At 53.5% G+C, this 27999-nt stretch overlaps 1 protein-coding gene across 2 annotated transcripts; it reads left to right on the forward strand.

Annotated features, from left to right (window-relative positions):
- The first annotated feature begins 1480 nt into the window (after nt 1-1480).
- On the forward strand, nt 1481-27998 carry NADK (NAD kinase). Of its 2 annotated transcripts, none has more exons than XM_045803440.2 (12): nt 1481-1600; nt 16421-16639; nt 18473-18556; nt 21743-21872; nt 22253-22361; nt 22514-22599; nt 23457-23559; nt 23924-24078; nt 24302-24401; nt 24480-24637; nt 25343-25425; nt 25855-27998. In XM_045803440.2, the coding sequence occupies exons 1-12, from the start codon at nt 1518-1520 to the stop codon at nt 26042-26044; spliced, it is 1500 nt and encodes a 499-aa protein (XP_045659396.1). In that variant the 5' UTR covers nt 1481-1517; the 3' UTR covers nt 26045-27998. The 2 variants fall into 2 exon arrangements, with proteins under 2 accessions (XP_045659396.1, XP_045659397.1); XM_045803441.2 differs by lacking the exon at nt 1481-1600 and adding an exon at nt 2580-2711.
- Nucleotide 27999: the final 1 nt, after the last annotated feature.

Raw genomic sequence — 27999 nt, forward strand, 5'->3', positions numbered from 1 at the left:
AGAACTCCTTGAGCCCCCTGTATGTAGGTGCCAGAGCCCACCCGCCCCAGGCTGGCACTGCCTCTGCTCCACGGGGGCTCCTCCCAGCTGCTGGCAGGGCATGCCCCTTCAACCCAAAACACTCCAAACAGGACACTGCCACATTGGCAATTCCAGACACTGGCCCCTGGGGAGGAATGGCCATGCAGGAGGGGCTGGTCTTGTCCCACGAGTGCTGGCTAGAGGCCTGAGGCTGAGGGATGGATGAGATGACCTCTGCATACCCCCAAGACACCCCCCTCCTCCACAGGGAGCCTTGGTCCCTCCCTGCCACCCCTGTCACCCAGGCTCCTGGTCCACTTCCCCTTTTGAATACTGGGCAGCTTCTGTTCACCCCCGGTTTCACCCCTGCCAGGCACAGTTGAGGCTAACTTCCCTGTGAGCTGGGAGCAGGATTCTGAGGGGCACCCCCTCCGCCCTAGAACCCCCCCCCCACCCCAGACTGCACTCAAAATCCAGGACCACCCACCCTCAGTTGCATGAGTCCAACTCTGAGCAGGCAGCCTATCTGGCTCTACCTTCCATGGCCCAGGCTTCCTTCTCCCACCACCTAACCTACCCACTCTGCTGTCCCCCATCATTCAATCCTCAAGAGGATGCATCTAGGTTTTAGTAGTCTGAGGCTTAAATAAAACCAGAGTCACAAGTCACATTTCAGAAAAATGCAAAGAAATATTAGTGCTGGGAAAGTTTACCTGAGAGCCTCTGAGGCAGAACCCAACCTCAGCCCAGCCCAACTAGCCTGCGTGGCATCCATCCCCCACCCCTACATTGGCCTTTGTCCCTGCTGCTGGCCCTTCCCTCTCTCCAGCAGGTCTGGCTTATTCCTACTCCGCCTTTGGACTCAGCCCAAGCAAAACTTCTAGGAACCTTCCGGATGCCCTAAGGAACCCCTCCCGGCACTGGCTTCCATTATTGCTGGTCAGCCCTTGAGGGGGCTGGGTGGGACCAGGGCCTGCTGGGAAAAATTGCACCATCTGGTCAGCGGAAGGAAGCCACAACCCCTGTGTTCTCATCTCTGAAATGCGGAAGCCCTCCTGTGTGAAGTCTAGGGTGGACAGAGGCTTTCCATTACTACAGGCACCTGCACAAGTTCCCTTTAGAGAGGGCACACAGGAAGGGGCCTGCTGTGTGACCTCAGCTAGTTATGAGACTGGCTCTCCTGCCTTGGTCCCTTCTCTATAGACTTCCTGCTCTAGAAGGTTTTGGGGAGGCCTAGCCCAGTGCCTATAACATAGTAAGTGCTGGATTGAGTGTTAGTATTGTGTTAATGATCATACCCAAAATATACAGCTCAAAAGGCTTCTTCTGTGGGTGTGGCTGGCTGTCACTTTAGGGAAGTGGTTCAGTTTCCAAAATAACCAGATGGGGAAGTTACAGAGCTTGAGAAATCCCCCCAAATTCCTGACATCCTTGCCCCCCTTTCTACTCACTCTTGGTGACCCCGCTGCCCAGTGGTCACAGGACAGTAGTGAGACATGTCCTGTTTTGTGCCCATCTGTGTTTGGAGTCTCTGCACACAGGGTCAGGAGACCCCACCAGAGGAGACTGACCACTGCAGGTATGAGGGCAGGGAACCTGGCAGCTGCTGCAAAGGACTCCACTGCACGTGTACACAGGGAATAGCGGTGCGCACTTGGGGAGCCGGCCAGATTACCGAGGACCGAAGAGGGCACTACCCCTGTTCTGCAGTGACCCCTTATTCACAGACATGTCCCAGGAGCCAGGCCCCCACTGTTGGGACACTGGACTACTGGGTGGACTGGGGGAGGCCTGCAGCTCCACCAGCAGCTACGAAGTGGGTAACTGTGTCCTTGGTCCCCCTCCTCTCTCCTCTCTGGGTCCTCCGGTGGTGGTGGTGGTGGTGGTGGTGAGGGGGGTGGGGGACCACGGTGCTAGCAGGGCAGCCTGGAGGGGCCCCCGTTTGACATCCCAGGCCTAGAGGCCCTGTAGTCCAAGCGGTGTGCAGGGCCCCGCCAGGCTGCTGAGGTGGGAGAGGCCCGCGGTGGCCTGGCCCCGGCCGCCCCCTCCAGCTGCACTGGCAGGGAGGGGCCTGTGCTGCGCAGCCGCTTGCAGCCAGTTTTGGTTCCCAAAACATGTGCCTTCTAAGCAGATTCACACCCCGTCAGTTATGGGAATCCTAAGCGGACGCTGTCACCACTCGCGGGGGTCCGCAACCAGCCCCTCCGGCCCGCGGTGGAGGGGGGAGGCAAGGGGACAGGGGCAAGGTGCGCGAGCGGACGTGCTTCCAACGGGGCAGGGTGAGTGGGGACCAAGGTTCTTCTTCGCGGCGGCCGCCGTCGGGGCCGGGGCAACAGACGTCCCACCGCGGAGCTCCCGCCCCCAGCCCCACCGACCCCTGAGCTGCAGTCCTCAGCCCTGGCCCCAGGTCCTTGCGGGCCGACCCACGTGCGCGGGGCGCGGCGCGGGCGGGGCGCATGCGTGGGGCGGGGCGCATGCGCGGGGCGGGGCGCGCGTGCGCACTGGCTGCATTGCTGCTCGGCGGGCCGGCGCCGCGGTCCCGGCGGCCGTGGGGCGGGGGGCGGCCATGGGGCGGGGGCCGGCCGCGGCGCCGGGGGCCGGCTAGCGACGGCGAGCAGCGGCCGGGCGGCGTGGCCCGCGGGCTTGGCCCGAAGAGGGGACGGCCCTGCAGGCGCCCGGGGCAGCGAACGGTGAGTGCGCGCGGCCGGTCGGCCCGGCCCTCCGCCCGCGGTTGCCGCCTCCTGGGGTCGCGGGGCGGCCCGGGGGCCTGGAGGCGCGGGGTCGGGGGCCCGGGCGGCCCTCACCGCAGCCGAGGTGTGGGCCTGGGGGTGCGACTGCTGACCTAGCCCGCGACGGCCGCCTCCCTAGTCCGCCGTTTGGCGGGCAGCCTGGAGGGTCGGGCCCTCGGGGGCAGGTCGGGGTCGCCTGCCGCGCGCGCCCTTTGTCGTCGGAGGGCGCGCCACCGCGCTGGGTGCCAGACACCCGCCCGGCGACCCGCAGCCGGGGCCTGCGAGGGTCTCAGGCCGGGGCCCCTCTGAGGAAACGGATGCCCTGGGCTTTGATTCTGAGTAACAGGTTACTTTTCCTTTCCCGTCTTGGGGCGCAACTCTGCCTCCCATGGAAGACTTACTCATTCGTTTTGGGAGGATGCTCTGGCTTTAAGACGGGAGTTATTTTCCATCTTTCGGGATGACGCCCTTCAAGGACTTGTTCGCCGGAATTCCGTCCCCGGGGCCCTGTTGTCAGCGGGCACACCGAGTCCTTCCCTCACTGTGACCTTTGCCCCCGCCACCAGGCGATTTGAGGATAGGGACAGGTGCCAGTGCGGTAGGCACGCAGTGGCTGCAGCTGGAGGTGAGCCCTCGTGATGGTTCCGAGTTTTTTGTGTTTAACTTGCGGGCAGGGCTGCCCTGCTAGCACAGAGCCCCGCGGGGTTCTGACCTGCTGGTAGAGGGTCTCCCGGATGCTGGCCCAGCTGGCTCCTTGCTGCAGGGGGAAGCAGCAGTCGATTTTATTGAGTTTACCACTTGAGAAAAGGTAGGTTTCACCTGTAAAATGAAGAGGCAGGTTTTGTTTTGTTTTTTTTATAGGAGTTGATGGCCCCACGTCTTTATTCCCTCTAATCACAGGACTTTTCTGTAAGCCTGGTTGTTACGACAGCCAGAGGAAGCTTGAGGAAGCTGGCCCAGCACCCAGGAGAGGTGGTGTGCGAGGGGTGGGTGCACCTGAGGGCCTCCTCCAGCAGCCTCACTGCTGTCCTGTTTAAACCTGTTGACAGGACTGTGCTGCTTTGGCCCATCCTGGTTTAGTAAGGGTCAGCTTGTAACTCCACGACTTCGTTTCTGTTTGTGCTGGTGGCTGACCATTTGCAATACCTCCAAACCCATGATTGCCAGGCTCCTGAGTTTAATGCATGGGAACAGGTGAATAAAAAGCCCTGCATGGTCGCTCAGATTGGTGTCTGAGAACTTTCTTTCAGTGTGGGACGACAGATGCCTGGCTTCATCCAGAGCTGCACAGACCCTTGTTTTCCTTATCTGCCCAAGGAAGGGTGCAGCTGCCTCTATAACAGCCCCCTCTGGGCCTCAGATGCTGTTCAGTTTATGGGGTTACAGGTCAGGCTCCTGGCTCATGTTACCAGAGAATTTTCCAAAAGGTCTTCCTTGGTTCACACACTGCCAGTGCAGATGTCCAGTTTTATCACATCCTTGCCAGCATTGGGCATTATTGATGGGGGAGAAGGGAAGGGCTATTTTATAAGGACTTGTTTTCCACCTCAGTGTCAGCTGGTGAGGTTCAACACTTTCCTGTTTCTGTCACCAAATAAGCTTTCCTTTTTCATTCAGTATTTTCAACAAATATAGATTGGATTGAGAGCTCACAATGGGCGTCACATCTGTCTGTGGGCGTGTGTACGAATTCTGTCCCGGGTGCCTCCCTGCCATCTCAGCGTGTCCCTCCCCACCATGTGTGAGTTCTAAGAAACATTGCTGCCCAACACTTTTTCCTAATAAGATTTCCCAACGCCAAAGTTGTTTTTTAAAATTAGATTCGTGGGGCGCCTGGGTGGCACAGCGGTTAAGCGTCTGCCTTCGGCTCAGGGCGTGATCCCGGCATTATGGGATCGAGCCCCACATCAGGCTTCTCTGCTATGAGCCTGCTTCTTCCTCTCTCACTCCCCTTGCTTGTGTTCCCTCTCTCGCTGGCTGTCTCTATCTCTGTCAAATAAATAAATAAAATCTTTAAAAAAAATAAAATAAAATAAAATTAGATTCGTGCTGCAGCGCCTGGCTGGCTCCTTCGGCAGAGTGTGCCACTCTTAGATCTCAGCATTGTGAGTTTGTGTGGAGATGACTTAAAAAATGACACTTTTTTTAAAGATTTTATTTATTTGAGAGAGAGAGAAGGGGAGGGAGAGAGAATCTGAAGCAGACCCTGCACCGAGTGTAGAGCCCGACACGGGGCTCGATCCATGACCGCAAAATCGTGACCTGAGCCGAAACTCAGAGTCAGATGGCCCAACTGACTGAGCCACCCAGGCGCCCCTAAAAATGAAACTTAAAAAAATAATAACGGGGGCGCCTGGGTGGCACAGCGGTTAGGCGTCTGCCTTCGGCTCAGGGCGTGATCCCGGCGTTATGGGATCGAGCCCCACATCAGGCTTCTCCGCTAGGAGCCTGCTTCTTCCTCTCCCACTCCCCCTGCTTGTGTTCCCTCTCTCGCTGGCTGTCTCTTGTCTCTGTCAGATGAATAAATAAAATCTTTGAAGAAAAAAAAAGAAAAAAATTTTGTCTAGCCCTAGGTTCTAAAAAGTTTCTCCTTTGGTTTTTTTTTTTTTTTTCTTTTTCTTTTTTAAGATTTTATTTTTATTTATTTATTTATTTATTTTTTAAAGATTTTATTTATTTATTTGACAGAGATAGAGACAGCCAGCGAGAGAGGGAACACAAGCAGGGGGAGTGGGAGAGGAAGAAGCAGGCTTCCAGCGGAGGAGCCTGATGTGGGGCTCGATCCCATAACGCCAGGATCACGCCCTGAGCCAAAGGCAGACGCTTAACCGCTGTGCCACCCAGGCGCCCCTTAAGATTTTATTTTTAAGTAATCTTTCCACCCAGTGTGGGGCTTGAACTTAAAGCCTTGAGACCAAGAGTCGCACACTCCACCAACCGAGCCAGCTGGGCACCCTGCTCCTATGTTTTGTAATAAAAAGTTTAATAGGTCATGTTTTACACTTGACATAATCCATTTTGATTTGTTTTTAGTTAATTTTTGTTTAAGGTGTGAAGTTCAGGTTGAGGTTCACTTTTCTTGCCCCAGTTTTATTCACAAATAATTGACATACATCACTGTATAAGCTTAAGCAGAAGCATTTGTTGGGTACAAAATATTGTCCCAAGACTTCCTTGTCCTCTTGTCTGTGTAAGGTGGCCTTGAGCAGAGGCTTAGGAGCATTGGCCCAGATGCCAGCTCTGCCGGTCCTAGCTGTGTGACCCTGGGCTTCCGTGTCCTAGACACTCCCCATGCGTCTCATTGTGAGCACAAGTCAGAAGATAGGAGGTGAGCGCGCTCGGACAGGGCCTGGCAGGGTGGGCACTGGACCTTGCTGTGGGCCCTGGTTCTGCTGGATGTATTTCTGTTGCTCACCAGTCAGTCATCCTGGTTTTGGGGAAGTGTCCATATTCCTGCAGGCAATCCTGCTTCTCCCTTCTTGGACAGGTAGAGGGCAGTGCATGTGCTCACAGCACAGCCTTGTCTGCACTTCCCTGGTTGAGTTGGCCATTACACATCTCTCCGTGTCCACCTATGTTTGTATCATAGCTAGCTTGTATATCATTCGTCAGCCTGTCCTTTTCTTTCTCAGACATCATTGGTTCCAACAGTGGTGATTATTTCCTTTTCAAGATTGCATTGTTATAACTGCCTAATAGGCTCCTTTAATTTAAGTGCCTCTTTTGTCCTTTCTTGGTGGTAAGTTGCTCTAAGTCCCATGCAGAGTGGGGCATTTCAGGTAGCCTTGCCCTGATTCTGCATATTAGAGGAGAGGAGTTGGTTGGTTTTACTTCTCGGGGGCAGGGTGAAGGTCCTGCGAGGCCTCTTGGTCACAGCTCAAAACTGGTTTTTCCCCTACTTTGCTGAGGTTCTGTTAGTAAAGAATGATAGGTTGTGTGTGTTTGTGTGTTTGTTTTAATGTATAGTTGCGACACAAAGTGAACAAACCGTTTAGAGTCTCTAAAAGTAGGAGCACCTGGATGGCTCAGTCAGTTAGATGTTTGACTCTTGGTTTCAGCTAAGGTCCTGGACTCAGGATTGTCAGATCAAGTCCCACGTCAGGCTCTGCCCTCATCAGGGAGTCTGTTTGAGATTCTCTCTCTCCCTCTGCCCCTCCCCCTTGTACTCACACACGTGCTCTCTCGCTCGCTCTCTCTCTCAAATAAATAAATTAATCTTTAAAAAAAAAAGAATCTCTAAAAGTAAAAAAAGAGAGTTTTATTTGAGCTCAAGTTAGGACAGTTGCCCTGGAAACTTGTCTTCACAGGGAAGAAAGCACTCCAGAAATGAATGGTTTTTAATACTTTTTACATCTTGTAAAAGCTCAAAGGATTATAGATTAGCATATGGGCAGGGATCACGAGTTTTATCTTAAAGGAACGCAGGGAGTAGGAGCCTTGATTGATATCTCAAGGACAAGATGATTTTCCTTTGGGCTACTCATTCACAAAGAGGCTGTACAGTGCATGCATGGAGGGCCGTAAATCAGGCTTTTGGTTTGAACGATGTTTATGTACAGTCACGTTGACTTAGAAATCTAAAATGGTTTCTCATGTATGTCAGACCTTTAAAGAGTTTTTCTTTCATCATAGTTGGCATACAATGTTATATTAATTTCGGGTATGTACAACGTTGATTCAACAGTTTCTATAGGACGCCGGGGTGGCTCAGTCAGTTAAGTGTCTGCCCTCAGCTCAGCTCGTGATCCCGGAGTCCTGGGATCGAGCCCCACATCGGGCTCTCTGTTCATCGGGGAGCCTGCTTCTCCTCTGCCTGCCGCTCTGCCTACTTGTGATCCCTCCCCCCCCATCAAATAAATAAATAAAATCTTTTTAAAAAAAAGTTTCTGTAGATTACTCAGTGTTGGGTAACTGTAGTCACCATCTGTAACTATACAACATTATTATGCTATTATTTTATATATATATTTTTAAAATATTTATTTATTTGTCTGTTTGTTTGTCAGAGGGAGAGAGAGCATGTGCGAAGAAGCAGGGCGGAGAAAAGGCAGAGTGAGAAGCAGACTCCCCGCTGAGCAAGGAGCCCGATGTAGGGCTCCTGGATCCCAGGACCCAGAGATCATGACTTGAGCTGAAGGCAGCTGCTTAACCCACTGAGCTCCCCAGGCGTCCCAGTAAATCTTTAAATAAATAAATAAATGTTTAGTTTTTCGTTTTGTTTTTTAGATTCCACATAGAAGTGAGATCATATGGTATTTGTCTTTCTCTGACTTACTCCACTTAGCATAATACCCTCTAGCTCCATCCACATTGTCACAGGTAGCAAGATCTCATTCTTTGAGTTTTTTAAAAACATTTTATTTTTTTAAGTAAGCTCTACACCCAGCATGGGGCTTGAACTCATGATCCCGAGATCAAAAATTGCATGCTCTGGGACATCTGGGGGGCTCAGTCAGTGAAACGTCTTTGGCTCGTGTCATGATCTCAGGGTCCTGGGATTGAGCCCCATGTGGGGTTCTGCGCTCAGCTCAGAATCTGTTTGCCCCCTGCCCCTCCCCCTGCTCATGCTCACGCACGCTCTCTCTCTCAAATAAATATACAATCTTTTTAAAAAATTGCATGCTCTACTGACTGAGCCAGCCAGGCGCCCCAAGATCTCATCCTTTTTTATGGCTGAGTAATATTCGTGTGTGTGTGTCTGTGTGTACCACTTCTTTATTCAATGTTTTATAGTTTTCAAAGTGCAAGTATTTTACCTCTTTGGTTAAATTTATTATAGGTATTTTATTCGTTTTGGTACAAATATAAATGGGATGGTCAAAACTGATTTTTTTTTTCAACAATGTTTCTTCTAAAGTTGTGGGTTCGCATGAGATGGTTGCAGTTCCTCTCATGGTGCTAGTCCTGTAGAGTCCTTATGAGTATTACGTAAATTACAAAAGAGAAGCAATTAGGGCAGTGCTAGGCACAGAGAAGATGCTCAAGTTAGTGATTATTTAGCCTTTGGATGGTTCTTAATGTGATGAGGTAAACATACGCACGTAATTTTTTCACATGTTGAACCAAACTCTGCCGTCTTGTATCTCTTACCAGTTTGTCCTGGCACTTTTTTGGGCCCTGGATGGCCTTTCTATCCTTGCCTCCTGGCACTTGGTGCCGCCCCCCAGTTCTGCATCCTGAAATGCTTGCTGCCCTTGCGTTCTCGACTTAACACTGTCGGTTTCCTGCCAGACTTCTCTCCGGACCCTTCCATTTGGCTCCTAAATGGGGGCATGCCCCAGATTCAGTCCTTGGGTCTCCTGCCCACCCCCCTGGGGTGTCTATCTAGTTCCATGGTTGTAAGCGCTCACCACGTGCTGATGGAGCCCAGATCTTTGTGCCCAGACCAGCCTATCTCCTGAACTCTGTCTCCTCCCCTTGGCTGGTAATAACAGTGTGAATTTGGTGAGGCACCTGGCAGACCCCGGGAGCCCTACGTAAAATAGAATTTCTGGAACTTCCATTCGCAGATGGGGAAGGAGACAGGCCACAAATAAGGGGCGTTTGGCTGGCTCAGTCTGTGGAGCATGTGACTCTTGGTCTCGAGTTGTGAGCTCCAGCCCCATGTTGGGTGTAGAGATTACTTAAAAATAAAATCTTTTTTATTTTATTTTATTTATATTTTATTTTATTTTATTTATTTGACAGAGACAGCCAACAAGAGAGGGAACACAAGCAGGGGGAGTGGGAGAAGAGGAAGCAGGCTCCCAGCGGAGCAGGGAGCCCGATGCGGGGCTTGATCCCAGGACCCTGGGATCACACCCTGAGCCGAACACAGACGCTTAACAACTGAGCCACCCAGGTGCCCCTTAAAAATAAAATCTTAAAAATATATATATGACGGGCGCCTGGGTGGCTCAGTTGATTAAGTTTTGGACTCTTGATTTCAGTTCAGGTCATGATCTCAGGGTCATGAGGTCAGGTGTTGTGCTCCATGCTAGGTGCGGAGCCTGCTTGAGATTCTCTGTCCCTCTCCCTCTCCCTCTGCCCCTGCATTTGCGCGCGCGCGCACACACACACACACACACACACACACACTCTAAATAAGTAAATCTTAAAAAAAAAAAGAGTTGGACACTTAACTGAGCCATCCAGGCGCCCCAGCAATAAAGTATTTTTTAATTAAGGTGTGTACATTGTTTTTCTAGACATTGCACACTGTAGAGTCTACAAATAGAGCCTAAGCGTAAGTTTTATATGTACTGGGAAACCAAAAAAATTCATTTGACTTGCTTTATTGCAATATTTCCTTTACTGTGATGGTCTGGAACCAACCCTACCATATCCCTGATGTATGCCTGTACAAAGATTAATGCAAAAAATGGATTATACACCTAAATGTAAGATTGAAAACTACAAAACTTTCAGAAAAAAAGCATTGAAGAAAATCTTAGTGGCCTTGGGTTTGGCAAAAAAGTTTCCTAAATAGGACATAAAGATGACAAACTGTTAAAAAAATTGGGGACACCTGGGTGGCTCAGTAAGTTAAGTGTCTGCCTTTGGTTTAGGTCATGATCCCAGGTCCTGGGATCCAGCCCCACATCGGGCTTCCTGCTCCACAGGGAGTCTGCTTCTCCCTCTCCCTCTGCTCCCCCTGTTCCCCCTGCTTGTGTGCTCTCTCCCTCTCTGTCAAATAAATAAAATATTTTTTAAAAATTTATTTATTAGAGTGCGTGCACGTGAGAGAGCAAGAGAGAGAGAGAAAGCAGGGGCAGAGGGAGAGGGAGAAGCAGACTCCCCACTGAGCAGGGAGCCCAATGTGGGACTCGAACCCAGGACCCCGGGATCACGACCTGAGCTGAAAGCGGACGCTTCACCGACTGAGTCACCCAGGCGTCCCTAAAGATTATTTACTTCAGAGCGCGGGGGTTGGGGGCAGAGAGAGTCTTAGGCAGACGTCCTGCTGAGCACGGCGCTCGGTCTCACAACCCTGAGATGATGACCTGAGCTGAAACCTAGGGTTGGATGCTTAACCAGCTGAGCCACCCAGGCGCCCCCAAGTGTCAGACTCTTGATCTCAGCTCAGGTCTTGATCTCAAAGGGTCGTGAGCCCAACGTGTAGCCTACTAAACAAACAGCCTTTGTTGCTAAAAACTGCTGACTCATGTGAGCAGCCGGGGTGGCTGCCGGCTTATCAGGGTGGTGGTTGCTGGAGGCTGGATGGCTGTGGCGATTTCCCAAAGTAAGACACTAATGAAATTGGCCTCCTTAACTCTTTCGCAAGCGATGCTGTTTGATCGCTTTGTACCCACAGGAGAACTTCCTTCAGAACTGGCGTCGGTCTGCTGACCCCCTGCTGCTGCTTTGTCCGCTCCGTTCATGCAATGTTCTAGGTCTTCTGTTGTCATTTCAACACCAGGAGTAGACTCTGCCTCAAGATGCCACTTTCTCTGCTCGTCCGTAAGGAACAAGTCCTCATCCGTTCAAGTGTCATCCTGAGATTGCAGCGACTCGGTCCCATCTTCAGGCTCCACTTCTCATTCTGCTCTCTCGCTGTTTCCACAGCTGCAGTGACTTCCTCCCCTGACGTCCTGACCCCCTCAGAGTCGTCCGTGAGGGTGGGAATCCACTTCTTCCAAACTCCTGTTCCTCTGGACATTTTGTCCTCTTCCCATGAGTCATGAATGTTCTTAATGGCATCTAGATGCTGAATCCTTTCCAGATTTTTAATTTACTTTGCCCAGATCCGTCAGAGGAAGCAGCACTGTCTGTGGCAGCCATAACCTTACAAAACGTATTTCTTAAATAATACGACTTGAAAGTTGAAATTACTCCTTGACCTGTGGGCTGCAGGACGGACATCGTGTTAGCAGGCCTGGAAACGACGTTAATCCCCTTGCACACCCCCCAGAGCTCTTGGTTGAGTAGGTGCACTGTCAGTGAGTAGTAACATTTTGAAAGGAATATTTTCTGAGCAGTGGGTCTCAGCAGTGGGCTTAAAATATTCAGTCGACTGGGGCACCTGGGTGGCTCAATCGATTAAGCATCCAGCTGTTGGTTTCAGATCAGGTTGTGATCTCAGTCGGGGTCGTGGGATGGAGCCCTGCATCGGGCTCAGCGCTCAGTGTGGATTCTGCTTGAGATGCTCTCCTCTCTCTCCTGCCCCCCACCACACACACTAGCACACATGTGCGCGCACGCTCGCTCTCTCAAATAAATAAATCATCGTTTTTAAAAAATTCAGTCAGTCACATTGTAAGCAGATGACTGTCGTCCCGGCTTTGTTGTTCCTTTTCTGGAGTGCAGGCAGAGTACTCTTAGCATAATTCTTAGGGGTACTTGGATTTTCTCAACGGTCAGTGAGCATTGGCTTCAACCTAAAGTCACCAGCTGTATATTAGCCCCTGACAAGAGAGTCAGCCTGTCCTTTGAAGCTTTGAAGCCAGGTATTGACTTCTCCTCTCTGGTTATGACAGTCCTAGATGGCATCTTCTCCCACAGTAAGGCCACTTTGTCTACATTGAAAATCTGCTGTTATGGGGCGCCTGGGCGGCTCAGTCGTTAAGCGTCTGCCTTCAGCTCAGGCCGTGATCCCGGAGTCCTGGGATCGAGCCCCACATCAGACTCCGCTAGGAGCCTGCTTCTTCCTCTCCCACTCCCCCTGCCTGTGTTCCCTCTCTCACTGGCTGTCTCTCTCTGTCAAATAAATAAATAAAATCTTAAAAAAAAGAAAAAAATCTGCTGTTAAGCATTGCCACCTGCATTACGGATCTCAGCTCGATCTTCTGGAGAACTTGGTGCAGCTTCTCCATCAACACTTGCTTCTCCACCTCGTACTTTCACCTAACGGAGACGGCTTCTTTCCTTAACCCTCACGACCAACCTGTGCAGCCTTCCAGCTTCCCTGTTGCGGCTCCCTCACCTCTCAGCCTTTCCAGCATTGAGGAGATCTCGTCGGGGCTTTGCTCTGGATTAGACTGTGGCTTAAGGGCACGTTGTGGCTGGTTTGATCAGCAATCAGGCTGTTTTGCTTTCTTTGTGTGTTCAGTTGACTGGCACTTGGGGAATTATTCCTTTGCATTCACAACTCAGCCGTTCGGGGCGAGAGGCCTTGCTTTCAGTCTGTCTCGGTTTCCAGCATGCCTTCGTCGCTGAGCTTAATCATTTCTAGCTTTGGTTTAAAGTGAGAGACATGTGGAGTGCCTGGCTGACGGGCTGAGTCGATAGACTGTGCGACTCTTGATCTCAGGGTCATGAGTTCAGGCCCCACGTTGGGCATGGAGCTTACTTAAAAAAAAAATAAATAAGTAATGTGAGAGATGGGCGACTCTTCCTTTCACTTGAACACTTAGAGGCCATTGTAAGGACACTGATTGGCCCAGTTTCAGTACTGCTGTGTCTCAGGGAATAGGGAGGCCTGAGGAAGGAGAGAGAGGCAGGGGACCGGCTGGTCAGTGGAACAGTCAGAATACACACAACACTTATCTGTTAAGTTTGCTATCTTAAATGGGCACAGGGTAATGGTGCCCCGAAACAATTATAATTGTAACACTGATCACAGATCACCGTAACAGATATAGTAATAGTGAAAAACTTTGAAGTACTGCAACAATTACCATGATGTGACACAGAGACACAAAGTGAGCAAATACTGGTGGAAACATGGTGCCGGTGGATGTGCTTGGCGCTGGGTGGCCACAGACCTTCAGTTTGTAAAAAAGTGTAATGTGTGCAAAGCACAATAAAGCCACGTGCCATAAACTGAGATGCGCCTGTCTGTGGTGTGCAGAAAGGGTTTAACTTTATTCTTTTAGACATGGCTATCGAGTTTTTGTAGCATTACTTGAAGAAAAGATGACCCTCTCTCTGTTGAATCACCTTGGCCCCTCTGTTGAAAATCCACTGACTGAGGGGCTCCTGCCTGGCTCAGTTGGAAAAGCGTGCAACTCTTGATCTCAGAGTTGTGAATTCGAGCCCCATGTTGGGTGTAGAGATCCATTAATTATACCTGGGCGAGGGTGTCATTTTGGAGTCTGTTCTGTTTCCGTGATTTGTGTGTCTGTGTCAGTACCGCGCTGTGTGGTTATGGATCGCAAAGTCAGGGAGTGTTGGTCTTACTTTGTACTTTTTCAGGTTTTTTAGCTATCCTAGGTCGTCCACATTTCCATATGAGTTCTAGAATCCGTTTGTCTTTTTTTTTTTAAGAAAGAGAGCGTGGGGGGGGGTACAGAGGCAGAGAGAATCTCAAGCAGGCTCTGCACTGAGCATGGAGCCTGACGTGGGGCTCGATCTCCCAACCTCGAGACCATGACCTGAGCTGAAATCAAGAGTGGGACGCTTCAGGCTGTGTACTCAGCATGGAGTCTGCTTGGGATTCTCTCTCCCTCTCCCTCACCCCTCCCGCTTGTGCTCTCTCTCCCTCTCTCCCTCGTTCTCTCATTCTCTCTCTCTCCCTCAAAAAAAAATTTTTTTTTAATAAAAAAAAAAAAGAGTTGGACGCTGAACCGACTGAGCCACCCAGGTGCCCCAGTTCATCATTTTCTATGGAGGAGTCTGCTGGGGTTTTGTGTGTAGGAATTGTGGGGAGTCTGAATCATTTTGAGAACTGAGGTCTAATAATACCGGCTTCTCCAATCTGTGAACATGCTTTTGTCTCCATTTATCTGCTTTCTTTCAGTGCTGTCAGCAGCGTTTGTAGTTCTCAGTGTACCGGTTTTGTGCTTTTTACAGTTAGTGAGACGTCACTGGTGTATAACCTAGTTTCCAGGGTACGGTATAGTGGTTTGGTGTGTATGTCCTGGGAGACGACCACGGCAATGGGTCTAGTGAATGTCCATCACCACGTGGGGTTACAAGTTGTTTTCTCAGGATGACAACTTCTAAACTCTTCTCTCCTAGCAACACTCAGCTCTATGCTCCACTATCATTACTTATAGTCACGTTGCTGCACACTACATCCCATGACTTATTTTATAACTCAGATTGGGTTCTCCAATGTATAGCTTACATTTCAGTGCTGGTGTAAATGGTATTTTTATTTTTTTAAGACTCATCTATTTATTTTAGAGAGTGTGTGTGCACGAGTGGGGGGGAGGGGCAGAGGGAGAAGCAGACTCCCCACTGAGCAGAGAGCCTGATGTGGGGCTCGATCCCAGGACCCCGGGATCATGACCTGAGCCACAGTCAGACGCTTCACCGACTGAGCCACCCAGGCGCCCCCACCTGGGAGCTCGTAAAACTACTGATGCCTTTAGTCTGGGTTGGGTGTGGGAATTACGTTCTGAAGCTCCTCTGGCAGTTGTAAGGTGCGGCCAGGGTAGGGAGGGGTACAGGGGCGCCATCGCCTTTTGCCTTAACACAGAGGCCCGGGCTTGTTTGTGGTGTCTGCGCCACGCTTCCGCCCCTCATTCAGCCCTTGCAGTGCCATGCTCTGACGCGTCCTCACCCCTACGCGTTTTACCCTGTGGGTTACGGTCTCTTCTGGGGTGAGCTTGCTTGCTTCGCTTGTCCCTGCAACGTGGGTTGTGCAGCAGGTTATCCTGCTGGTTCCACCTGGGATGCCACCTTCTGGGGTCTTCCCACTCCAGAAGCCTGTCCCGCCTACTCTCCTGCACTCTGACTGCAGGCGCCCTGGCTGCCACCCTGTGGTGGCCCGCCCTTCCTGTCCTTGGAGGATTCCCTGTTTGGTCCCTTGATCTACACCGGTTTCGTCAAACTCTGCCTTTCTTTTTCCATTGCTCAGAGTACTGATTTCTGCCTCTGTTTGTCACCACTTCTGCCTTTCTTAGACTGATTTTATTCCTTTGCTAGCTTTATAGAATCTCGGCTGATTACCTTCACTAGTGTTTGGAAATTGAAGTTTTCTTTGAGGCTAAAATAGGTAGTTTTGGCAAATGCTTTATTGGCCTGTCCGCAGGGCGTCCAGTCCAGTGTGTACCTGCAGGACCCTCTTACCGAGGGTCACCATTCAGCTCTCCTGCACCGCGGGCGTCTGACACGGCACAGCCCCGCGCGGTTCCTCCTGCGGTCACATGCTGGATGCCCGCCTGTGACTCCTCCTCTAGCTGGCCCTCGGCCTCGTCTGTGGGGCAAACGCCACAGCTCCCGCCTTCTAGTTCTTTCTTACTCTATGACTGTTAGCGCTTCTAGATTCACTAGAAACCACAGGTGGGTTCCTGAGTTCTTAAGTATCTTTGGGATAGAAAGAGACTGTTCTCAAGTCCTTTGGCAAATGGGACTTCAGCCATTTTTGTCCCCCGATGGAATGGGTGCGTGTATATGTTATTTTCTGTGTGTATACATATATATGTTTATTTATGTGTATATGTATGTTATCTTCTGTGTGTACATACATGTGTTTATGTGTGTATGTGTTATTTTCTGTGTGTATACATACATATGTTTATTTATGTGTATATGTATGTTATCTTCTGTGTGTACATATATATTTATGTATATATGTATGTTATCTTCTGTGTGTACATATATGTGTTTATGTGTATATGTATGTTATCTTCTGTGTGTACATATATATGTTTATTTATGTGTATATGTATGTTATCTTCTATGTGTACATATATGTGTTTATGTGTATATGTATGTTATCTTCTGTGTATACATACATGTGTTTGTGTATATGTATGTTATTTTCTGCATGCATATTTATTTATTTATTTATTTATTAAATTAAGGCATCAGTGTTTTTCTGATCGAAGTCCTCGTTTACCGACGATGGAAACCAAACAAGAGAAAGTCAACATGAGTAAGGCACTGAGCTCAGATTCGGCCTCGTACCGCTGCTCTGCGTGCCATGGGGACGAGGACTGGGGGCCCAACCACCCCATCCGGGGGCGAGCCAAGTCCCGCAGCCTGTCTGCCTCGCCCGCCCTGGCGAGCACCAAAGAGTTCAGGTAGGAAGGCCCTCCTCCAGCCACCGGCCTCACCTGTGCACTCTGACCACTCAGAGCTACAACCAAGGGTTCTTTTAAGTTCTGTACCGGTGCGCGTAAACACTGACTAGTACGGTGTGTGTAAGAAGGTCGGGTAGGGCTGAGTCCCAAGAGCAGAGGACGGGCGCCCGCCTGGCGCGTCTCCCCAGATGGGACAGCAGCACAGGATGATTTTCCTTTTCTTCCTTATCAGCCAGCGCCCACTCTACCTTTTGGTGTTTGAGGTGTGGGTGGTGCCCGAAGGCACGTCAGCAGGCCCCATGCGGTGACGGTGCTGGCGGAGGCTGAGTGTGGCCGCAGGGGTGTTGGGCAAGCCCCTCCCCCGACCCGGCATGCCCGCTCCAGCAGCCCGCAGTGCATGCTCTTGGACAAGGCGCTTGAGTCACAGCGCTTCGAGCTCCCCATGAAGCGGCCTGCCGGGCAGCGTTGTGATGGCCCTTGTCGACCCTGCCCTGGCTTCCGGAACGATAAACGTGGTCAGGTTTCGGTGGAAGCTGCCAGAGCCGACGCTGCTGCTCAAGCGAGGGTCCCGTCTGTCAAATGCAAGGGGGAGTTTTCCGGGAAAAAGCCCGTACTTCTCAGTGCAGCGCCTTCCCCTGGTGGAGCGCGGAGCGGGGCGGGTGCGTGGGCGGTTTTGCGTGTGGGAGTCCCCAGCGCATGTGTGGGAGTCCCCAGCACACATGTGGGAGCAGCGGCCGTCCCATTTCCGGTCGATCTGCTTCCCATGTGCCCCTCAGCACTGCTTGTTGGTTTTTTGGGGTTCACCACACACCCTTTCTAGTTCCGAGATGTGGAACGTGGTGTGGTGACAGCAGGTCCGAGGTAGCCTCTGTGTGCGGGTGTTGGCGGAGGAAGAAGGCAGGAGCGTGTCCGGTCACAGCAGCCCTTGAGCACTGAGCACTAACCGTGGGCGTCCACCAGTGAGGGTGCCGTGACTGCCTTTCCTCCGTGTGCACGCGGGGCCAGCGAGATGTAGTCTTTACCCGGACACCGTGGCTCTCTCTTAGGTCTGTTGCCCTTTACAAGACAGAAAAGCTGTTTTGTCTGTGTTGAATATGAAGATTTTGTCAACCCCACGAGACAGTTGAAGATGAGTCAGCTCCATTTGGCCATCTTTGGGTACAGAAAGGGACTGTGAGGCCATAGGGGTTGAACACGTGCCATAACCCTGTTCACCGTGGGGGTGTCCTTGTGGCTCCCTTGAGCCTGTGCCAGGGTGGGTGTTGGGCCCTCACAGACAGGGAGGGAGGCAGGGCAGCCGGGTCGTGGTGTCCCTGCGATGTGTGCTGACCACAGCCCCTTCGTTTGGTGATTTGATTATGGCTGAGTCACTTTTCAGTTATTGGAGGAGTTGGGCCATTCGAGTAGTATCTTTTCTAGTGACCGTGCAACCCAGCATGAGCGTTTTTGTTAGAATTTTCATCTAGGTAATTCAGGGTTAGTCTCTGAGGGCTTGAGTCCCACGTATAGGCCAGAGGACTGGTCCCCAGACGGACTTGTCAGAGAGACTGCTCAGTTTCAGATTTCCAGGCCTGTCCCCAGAGGTGGGGGCCTGTCCCTTTTTCTGGGGTGGGGCTGGGCACCCACCCTGGTCTGGGGTCCCTTCTCTAAGGAACACTCTCGAGTTGCTGATGCTACACAGGACCGCGTGCGGTGCTGCAGCACAGCCCTGTGGGCCGGCGCAGGGCCTCCTGGGGCCGTCAGTGGGTACTGCGCAGGTGATGGGTGTGAGGGCACTACGATGAAAAGCCTGCATGCAGGTCTGTTCACCCGGTGTGTCCCCTCTCCCCGCAGGAGGACTCGCTCTCTGCACGGGCCGTGCCCGGTGACCACGTTTGGACCAAAGGCCTGCGTGCTGCAGAACCCCCAGACCATCATGTGAGTGCCGGGGGGCGGCAGGGGGCCTCCTTGAGAGTGTGTGCTGTTGTGGGATCACAGCGCTGTGGAATGTTGTGACTTGGGGTGAGAAGTTCACTTTTCAAGTCAGCAGAAGCCACAGGGCTTCTCCACCAGCTCCAATGAGCAATGGGGCCTCGCTGCTGTGCAGACGGCGGAGGGGCTCTGCTCCTCAGACACCCCAGCTGGACGGGCTTCAACTACCATCTTTAGTTACTGTTCTGTTTTTACAGTAAAAAGTCTAGGAGGAAACCAGTGTATTTCACACAATACGCTGGGTGGGTCAGACATGCTTCTCCTTTAATTTTTTTAAATTTTTATTTATTTATTTGAGAAAGAGCAAGCACAAGAGCCGGGGGGGGGGGCAGAGGGAGGGATAGAGGGAGAAGCAGTCTCCCCACTGAGCAGGGAGCCCAGCGTGGAACTCGATCCCAGCACCCTGGAACCATGACTTGAGCCGAAGGCAGACGCTTCACCGACTGAGCCACCCAGGCGCCCCTCCTTTAATTATTCTTACAGTACAGAGACATCAGTCGGCTGTTTTGAAACCCTGCGTCTACTTTTGTGAGACACCCACCTTGCAGGTGCGGCTCTTAGACGTCCTACCAGACCCCCAGAGCATCTTCGGAGGCCACGCGGTGCCTGGATGAGAAACTGTAAAAACTAAGCAGTCAGGATTATTTCTCTGGACTCTCGTGACTCTCCTGCTTCTCCCGTCTGAAGAGTCACTTGGTTCCAGAGGGGTGGGAGCTCTGTAAAGGGCTCTGTGTGGTGGTCTGGCTGTGGTTTATGTCTTAGGAAAACACTGACATCACTTCTCTGATGTTGGTGCGTTCTCTTAAACGGTCAGAATTCCATCCCACCCTGAGCCTTGTGCCTGGCACCTTCTGACCAGCTCCCCACCCTCCCTGCACTCTAGGCCTTTCCAGGCGCCTCCACAGGGTCCTCTCCTTCAGGGCGAGCTATGGGGTTCCCACATTTTGCACAGGGGTGAGGGCTGCGGGCTCAGGTGTGCTTCCTCAGCGGACCTGTCTGGGGATCCTTGCTGTCTGTGAGGCAGCCGCAGCAGTGGGGACCCCAGGCCTCAGGTCACAGCCTGTCTGAACCGGTTCCGGGCAGTCAGCACAGTGCTGCCACCTCCAGGCTGCTCAGGCAGTTGCCGTGCAAACTGGGAGGGCTTGTGACCTGAAACCCAGTGACATGACTGCCCTGCCTCTTACGGGGCGCAGGGGGCCGGGCCTGGCGCAGGAATGAAGTCTCTGCTGGCTCCAGGTGATATCTGCGGCTGCCGGTTACTGCCGCCAGGCTTGGGGCAGGTCCTGTCCAGACGCAGCCCCTCTAGTACTCACATCCTGCCCTGCACAGCAGCCACATTGGTAACCTGGCCTACCCAGGCGCCCCCAGACCCAGAGCCCTAGCTGCCTGCTGCTCTGCACCCTGCTCTCCCCCGTGCCCCATGCCTTCCTGTTTGCTCTGGCCCAGCCTGGCCCTGCCCTGGCCTTTCACCAGCTGCCTAAGGGCCCCTCCCTGCACTTGTCTTGGCAGAGCTGTTCTCTTCTTGTCCTTCTGCTTGGTGTAAGTGCCACCACGAGTAGCCTCTTGCTGTCCAGCCTTGCTTAGCCATCGTGTACTCCTAGCTGAGCCACAGTCGCTATATGGGGGGCGGGGTGGCCTTGTGAGCCTCAGGTCGGTTAGACAGGGTGGTTCAAGTGGGGTGCTCCAAGCAGAGGGGCGGATGCCCCTGAGGTGTCCCTGGGGCTGCAGTTGGGAGCTGAGGAATGAACAGCCTTGTCTGCCCTTTGGAGCCCGTGTGCCCAGCCCTGTGTGGTGGTGCCACCGTCTCTGGGGCACAGGACTCCTTTTCTCTGCCTTGTACCTGCCTCCCTTGCAACACTGCACCCCTGGCTGGGGCAGGGCTTTGTATGTCCTAACCTAACTTCTCTAATGTTCAAAAGTAAGATACAATAGAGATCACAAAGAACTTTTACTTCCTCATTTATTGTCTGAAATTTCACAATGAACATGTGTGTTTTCTCTTATGTTGAAATGTGTGGAGTTGCCAACATCTGATTGCCTTTGGCTTACTAGGCGGTGGCTCAGATAGGTCACCTGCTAGCTCTCAGGCGTCCTTGCTCTCCCATCCGTCATCCACAACCTGTGTGCTGGGGAAGGGTCAGCATCCCCACCTTATAGGTGACCCAGTGGGAGGCTGAGTCACAACTGGCGCCCAGGCCTGTGCAGGACACACTCTGGTAGCTTTGGCTGGGCGCAGCTGAGTGTGAGGGCCAGAAAGGCCACAGGCCACGCACGCCTGGGTCAGCGCAAAGGGGCTTCGACCCGGGCAAAGGTCCGTGAGCTGTCCATGCTGCTTCTTAGGCCCACGGCCAAACAGAGTGACGAAGTTTGGGGAGCACACACCCCTCCACCTGACCGAGGCCTGACAGCTCCTCCCACGGGGCCAAGCCGGTTCCACAGCCCAGCTCAGATTCCTGTGTGGCTGGGATGTGTCACCGCACCCGGGGCCCGGAACAGCCGAGCTCAGCCAGCCAGTCTAATGAAGAGCAGGGCACCTCCCGTCCGGCCTCCTTGCTGTTAAAGGTGATCCTCGGGACTTTTTAAACAGGTGATTGGCCAAGAGGATCGTGTAAATGGTGAAAAGATTCAATAAGATTTGCTTGATTTTTAATTTTAGGGAGCTTTTTTGCCATAGTTGTTTTATGCTCAGAAGTCATTTTAGGGTTGTTTTGCTTTCGGTTTTGAGGGTTGCAGAAGTTAAGTTCATAGTGCAAGTGCACAGTCGGGAGGGTTTTGGAGGCTGGTGTGCCCTGTACTCCTGTGAACAAAGTGTGACCGAAACGCTGTGACCAGAGCTGCTGTACCTCCTTGTGAGCCACGCGTGTGACCTGGGCAGACGATGAAGCTCACGGAGGGTGTTGTGAGTGACCCCTCCCCGTGCAGAAACGCCTGGAAAGGGTGAGTGGCACTCAGTAACTGGATGACGTCAGACACCACGCCTCTTGTGTTAGGGGTTTTTGTCCTAGTTTTGGAGGTTTTTAGCGGGACCAGCACATGGTCCAAAGCCTGAGAGACAGGCCTCCGAGGATGTGGTGCACCTGTTCTCTAGAGGGAGTGCGTGCTGCTGATGTGAACGCTCCTCTCCCCTCACAGGCACATCCAGGACCCTGCCAGCCAGCGGTTGACGTGGAACAAGTCCCCAAAGAGTGTTCTTGTCATCAAGAAGATCCGGGACGCCAGCCTGCTGCAGCCCTTTAAGGAGCTCTGTGTGTACCTGATGGAGGCGAGTGAGCCAGGCTGGGGGGGCACCCCCACCGCGTCCGCATCTGCGGGACTCCACACTGGAATCTGGGAGGCTCCGTGCTCTCCTGGGCCAAATGGTGGGGGCAGGTGCGGAGCTGGCCTCCTAGCCGGGTTCTGGGTTTGTGATTCCCAGAGCTGACCAAGTCAAGAAGCCCATTTCAGGCAAGTGACTTCCGTAACTGAGGGTCCCAGAGCCTCCAAAAGAATAGAAACCTGTGCACGAGCAGGTCGAGAGCATCTGACAGCCAGGACTAGCGAATCCCTTTCCCTCATCATAAAATGCTGTGGCTTAAAAGGAGGCCTCACGGAAGACCAGCGTGGGTCTTGTTGGTGGAGCTGATGTGCTTATCTCCCTTCCAGGAGAACAACATGATTGTGTATGTAGAGAAGAAAGTTCTAGAAGACCCTGCCATAGTGAGTGATGACAACTTTGGACCAGTGAAGAAGAAGTTCTGCACCTTCAGGGAAGGTGAGTTTGACTTCGGCTGTGTCGTGCGGTGGGTTGGCACCACTGCCCTGGACCTGGCAGACGATTCTAGTGTTCTTGCCCCATCGTGGGCAGGGTACCCTGCAGCGTTGAGGGCTGTGCCGAGACACTTTTCCTTGTGTTCTGTTTTCTAGATTATGATGACATTTCCAATCAGATCGATTTCATCATATGCCTGGGAGGGGATGGGACCCTGCTCTACGCGTCCTCACTGTTCCAGGTGAGGTCTGCAGGGGGTTCCGGCCCCAGCGCTGCGTGAGGAGGTGCTTTCCCAGCGAGGCTTTCCACCCCTTCTTGTACCTTGTGACTTAGGCCACAGGGATGCCGGCCGGCGTCTGCGGTGTTCTTACTCTGATATGGACTAAACTGTTTTTAAGTTGGTTTATTTGGCCACAGAGCAGGTTTGCAAATAATGCCAAATAATGCATCTGCTCTGTCTCGGTCTCCGTCCTCACCGGGCGTGCTACTGGCAGTGGAACGCGGGGCGGGCCTGCGAGCCTGGGCTGGCAGTGGGAGTGGCTGGGAGGGAGGGGGCAGTGGTGGAGAAACTGTCCTTCCTGGGGGGCTGCGGCAGGTTCACAGACGCATGGCACCCACGAGGAGAAACGGGCACTTCATGGCCGAGCGGCGGGGCCCATGGCAGGACGAAGGCGGCAGCTCCAGGCTGACCCTCCAGGGCACCTAGGAGGCCTGTGGAGGCGCCAGAGGGTGGGAGTCTGCCTGGGGGCCCACTGGGGTCACCGGAAGCCCTCCTTCACCCTCTGCAAGGCAGGAGGCTCTGGCGTAGAGGCTTGCATCCTTCCCTGACCAGCTCTCTCCTGTCCTCCACGGCCATCAGGCTGGTGGGTCCTGGTGCATCGGTGTCTCATCAGCTCTGCACGCCGCTGCTCCTCTCCGCCTCCCTGAGCTCCCGTGCGGTCACTTGGAATCAGCCCCCCCCCCCCCGGCACTGACTGTGCACGCACGTGCCTGTCCTTTCCTAGGGACGGTTGGGGGTGGGTCCGTCGGTGCTGGGGACAACTGGGGTGGCTTTTGAGTGGATTGGGTAGCTAACTGACCTGTCTCATTGGCTCATAGGGCAGTGTGCCTCCGGTCATGGCATTCCACCTGGGTTCCCTGGGCTTCCTGACCCCCTTCAACTTTGAGAACTTTCAGTCCCAAGTTACTCAGGTGATACAGGGTAAGTCGGAATGTTCTGGAACTCACAAGGAGTTCTGAACATGGGATTGTCTTCTCACTTGGTTTTTGGGTTTTTTAATGATGTGTAGAGTAATATTTAAGTGTTTCAAGATTCAGAGATTCAAGATTATTGAACGGTTCAAACATTTTTTCCTCACTTTGAGAAGTTTGAGGAGGTCACATGGTGAAGCTGCTGCGTGTTAGTTGGTAGTGGTGAATTGACTTTCCCAGAGAGCTCAGAGGTGCTGTCCTCAGTGTGGGAGAAGAAGGGTGGTCTCTGGTCGAGCAGGGGTGTCTGCTTCCTGCGGCGTGCCACCACCCCTTCCCTGCTAACCTCCCTGGGTATGACCCCTGCTGGCCCCCAGGGAATGCAGCTGTTGTTCTTCGGAGCCGGCTGAAGGTCAGGGTCGTGAAGGAGCTCAGAGGAAAGAAGATGGCGGTGCCCAATGGGATCAGCGAGAATGGCGTGCTGGCTGCAGACCTGGATGCGGAGGTTGGGAAGCAGGTCATGCAGTACCAGGTCTGTGGACACGTCCCCTGTCCAGGCTCGAGGCCCGGCCCTGCCTGTCAAATGGCCTCAGGAAGAGGCACAGGGTGGAGGGACTCTGGGCTGGACCCAGTGGGGGCCCCCTGACCTCGGGACCTTCCAGAGAGCCCAGGAACAGTGCAGGTGCCTATGGGGCAGACCACCCAGAGCAGCCCTGCCTGGTCCCTCCCAGTGTGCAGTGACCTTGTCCCCCCAGGTCCTGAACGAGGTGGTGATCGACAGAGGCCCCTCCTCATACCTGTCCAACGTGGATGTCTACCTGGACGGGCACCTCATCACCACAGTGCAGGGTGACGGTAGGTGGGCACCTGGGGTCCCACAGGGTGGGGGTGGGGCAAAACCCCCAGAGAGTGACCCTGCGGCCTGTCCACCAGGGGTGATCGTCTCCACCCCGACGGGCAGCACAGCGTATGCGGCCGCCGCCGGGGCCTCCATGATCCACCCCAACGTGCCGGCCATCATGATCACACCCATCTGCCCCCACTCGCTGTCGTTCCGGCCTATTGTGGTCCCTGCGGGGGTCGAGCTGAAGGTAGAGTCCACCCTCTACCCCTTCTGGTTTAAGCTGTTGCCCAGGGCGTACATGCCGACTACCCCCTCTGCCCCTGGCTGTGACCCCAGCACCCACTGGGTTGTGGGCCCCGCCCTGCTGGCTGCTGGAAGGGGCTTCTCTCTCATCCTTGTCTGTCTGGTCGGCAGGTGCGGTGCCGAGACCCGGGCCAGCCGCTCCAGCAGGGCTGTGGGCCCTTGGGAGGTGGGGAGAGTCCCTGCCGGATGGAGGCACCACTCCCTGTGAGGAGCGGTGTCTTGGTCCTGGCGTGTGGCCAGTGCCTGCCGCTGCCCCTCCGTCTCTGTTCTTCGCCTGCCTTGCGCTCCCCACTTCGGTCCACCTTAGGCCAGTGTGTCTCTGGCTGTGAGCCCTGGTAGTCAGGGCCACATCTGCAGGTTACAGGAAGAGAGGACTGAGAGGGGCCTGGAGCCAGACCCCTGGCTGGTGTCCCTGGCCCTGGGTGGATGGTCAGGGACTGGGCTTGCTGGCTGCCCGTCTTACTTCCCAGGGTTGGTGTCAGTGAGACATAAGTTAAGGCCCTCACGGCCTGGAACTGGCCTTGGCGTAGAGTGGGTGATAGGGATACCTTCAAGGGTCCTCTTGGCCAGTGCTGCCCTCCCAGGGCGGGAGTCCAAGGTGCTCAGCAGCACTCACGATCCCGTATCTGTCCTGCTTGATCCCCTCCAGATCATGCTGTCACCGGAAGCAAGGAACACTGTATGGGTGTCCTTCGATGGGCGAAGGAGACAGGAGATCCGCCATGGAGACAGGTGTGTAAGCCTTGGGGCCAGAGCGAGGAGTAGGTGTGTGGGGTGGGTGCAGGCCCTGCCTTGCAGCCTTCATACCCCTCTTGAAGTCGGCTTGTGCGGGCCCCATAGGCGGCAGAGCTCTGTCACTGAGAGCTGCAGGGGGAGACACGAGCCTGTCCGGTAGCTGGTCACCCACACAGGTTGCAGCATGTTGCCCCATGTTCTGCTGTATTTGGGGGCGACAGATCACAGCCCCTCACCCCGCCCTGCCCTGGTGCCCCTGCCGGCTGTACCTGTCCTTAGGGTGAGACAGGCCCCAGGCTGTGCGGCAAGTGGCATGAGCAGAACTGGAAATGGTTCCCAGCTGGGCTGGGGTGGGCATGGCCCCTGGGGAAGGGTCTTGGCCTGATGCTGTGGGCTCACCTGTGCTGTGTCTCCCCCCTACCTCAGCATCAGCATCACTACCTCTTGCTACCCGCTCCCCTCCATCTGCGTCCGAGACCCCGTGAGCGACTGGTTTGAGAGCCTGGCACAGTGTCTGCACTGGAACGTGCGGAAGAAGCAGGCGCACTTCACGGAGGAGGAGGAAGAGGAAGGGGAGGAGGAGGAGGAGGTGGAGGAGGAGGAGGGGGAGGGCTAGGCCTGAGATCCTGCTGTCCACACTCGGGACCTCAGAGTCCCGAAGCTGCTCCGCTGCCTCGTTCCCACTTGCCCTCCGGGAACAGGCTGACCCGAGCACACGCGCTGTGAGCCCCCAAGCAGGCATCAGAAGTCACAGCACTTTTGTTTGTAGCCAGGGGAAGAGCCGGGAATCTGCCTTCTGTCGACCAGATCAGTCGTTTTTAACATTTTAAATCTGACTTCTTTTTTGCATTTCTAAATAAGAAAAGTGAGTGCTGGCGGGGGCTCTGGTCCACACCGTGAGCGCCTGTGCCGTCACTCAGAGCCTGGTCCCAGGGCGGGGACCCCAGAGCTGGATGTGCTCTTTATGACTCCTTGTCAGGAAACTTGTTGAAATCAGTCTGTTGAAATTCAGAGGGGATCAGAATGGGTTGATCTGTCTTTCTGTGTTGAAAATAAATGTCTTGTAGCCAAAAATCTTCCTTTAGCTACCACGATTTTCCCCTTAAATCCTGCACCTTTTCCCCTAGAAGGACTCGGAGGGGACGCTTCTGCAGAGCACAGTTTGGTATTTGATTGGCTGATGAGTGGAGGGGTCCCCTCTCCCTCCTGCTTGGCACCTGCACCCCGTCTGGGCACACCTTCTGGCCTTGGTCCCAAGGCCCTCCCCTCCCCCGCTGACGTGGCGTGATGGGGTGCCGGCAGAGCTCCACGCTGTGGCCCCGCAAGCCCAGCAGTGGCCTGGTAGGAGGTCAGACCCACACACATTCCTCACGAAGCAGGGATGGCCCCCTCTGCACCCCAGAAGGTATTTTAAATCCTGTGTATACTTTGTAGAGATTATTTTAAGGTCTCTGAACTGCTCATGGACAGATTTTATCTTACACACTTCGAAGATTTCAGAGGGAACGGGATTTGTACTGTAGTGAAATGGAGCCTTGCTCCAATGTTTACACGTGTTCTGTGTGGCACTGTGTGCTGGGACCACTCTGTTCAGCATGCTCACCGTGGGGGTGACGGTCCACGGAGAGAGAGGGTGCTACTCGGTTAGTAAGCTGTGGTACTTTGCGACTGCAGCTAGAAGATGGGGACGCATTGGTTAGTGAGGAAATAGGGGGCTGGGGACATTTTGTGTCGGTTCTGCTCTTGCTTCTCCCTGTGGGTCTTGGGCTGGCGAGGAAACTCCCATCATTCCAGTGGTCACTGCTCCGCCGGCCAGCCGCGTGGGGCATGGGCACATGTGCTTGCCACGTGGGACCCAGAGCCCGTGTGGTCTGGTGGGAGCTGTGGCTCAGTGCACGTGGCTTTGGCCCCTGTTCCTACACTTGGGCATCTGTTTCTGAGTAACTGATTTCTCTTTGAGCTACATTTTTAATCTGTTGAATTGGCAAGAGCAGAAGGGACAGAAGCTGCCCTTTCTTGGACCCGCGTCTGGAGTGACAGGGATGGGCCTGTGCTTTGCCTCGTGGAGGGTCACGTGCCTCATTCTTGGGCTGATAGAAAGGCTGTGGGGCCACGTGTGCAGCAGCCCTCAGCCAGGGGCCTCCATAGAGCAGGCTTTACACCCATGTCCATGCTTCTGCGCCTCCAGCCCTCGGTGTGGTGCTTGGCCAATGGCCTGGAGTTGGAAAGGGAGGTGGGCCCTCCTTGCCATCCACTGGGGGCGGGGCATGGTTAGAGGCTCGCTGCCCGGCCTACGTTGGGCTGAGAGGGGGGTGGAACCAAAACTCCCAGCTTTAGGTCCAAAAGACCGTGGCATTTGGGGTGTGGGGTACTGGTTTAGACAAAAAAAGCAAGTATTAACCAAGTCCGAAAGCAGCATGATTTGGAATGATCTAGAAAAATTTGGATTTTTTGAAGTAAATTCTTAATGTTTCATATTGTTAATACCTTGAAAATTTGTTAGATGTTGTTGAAAGCCTTATTACAATATTTTCAGATCCTTTCAATAAACAGACTTGTTTAAAAAGTTGG

This window comes from Ursus americanus, chromosome 33, assembly GCF_024610735.1.
Source record: "Ursus americanus isolate L20-20 chromosome 33, mUrsAme1.1.p, whole genome shotgun sequence".
Taxonomy (NCBI): domain Eukaryota; kingdom Metazoa; phylum Chordata; class Mammalia; order Carnivora; family Ursidae; genus Ursus; species Ursus americanus.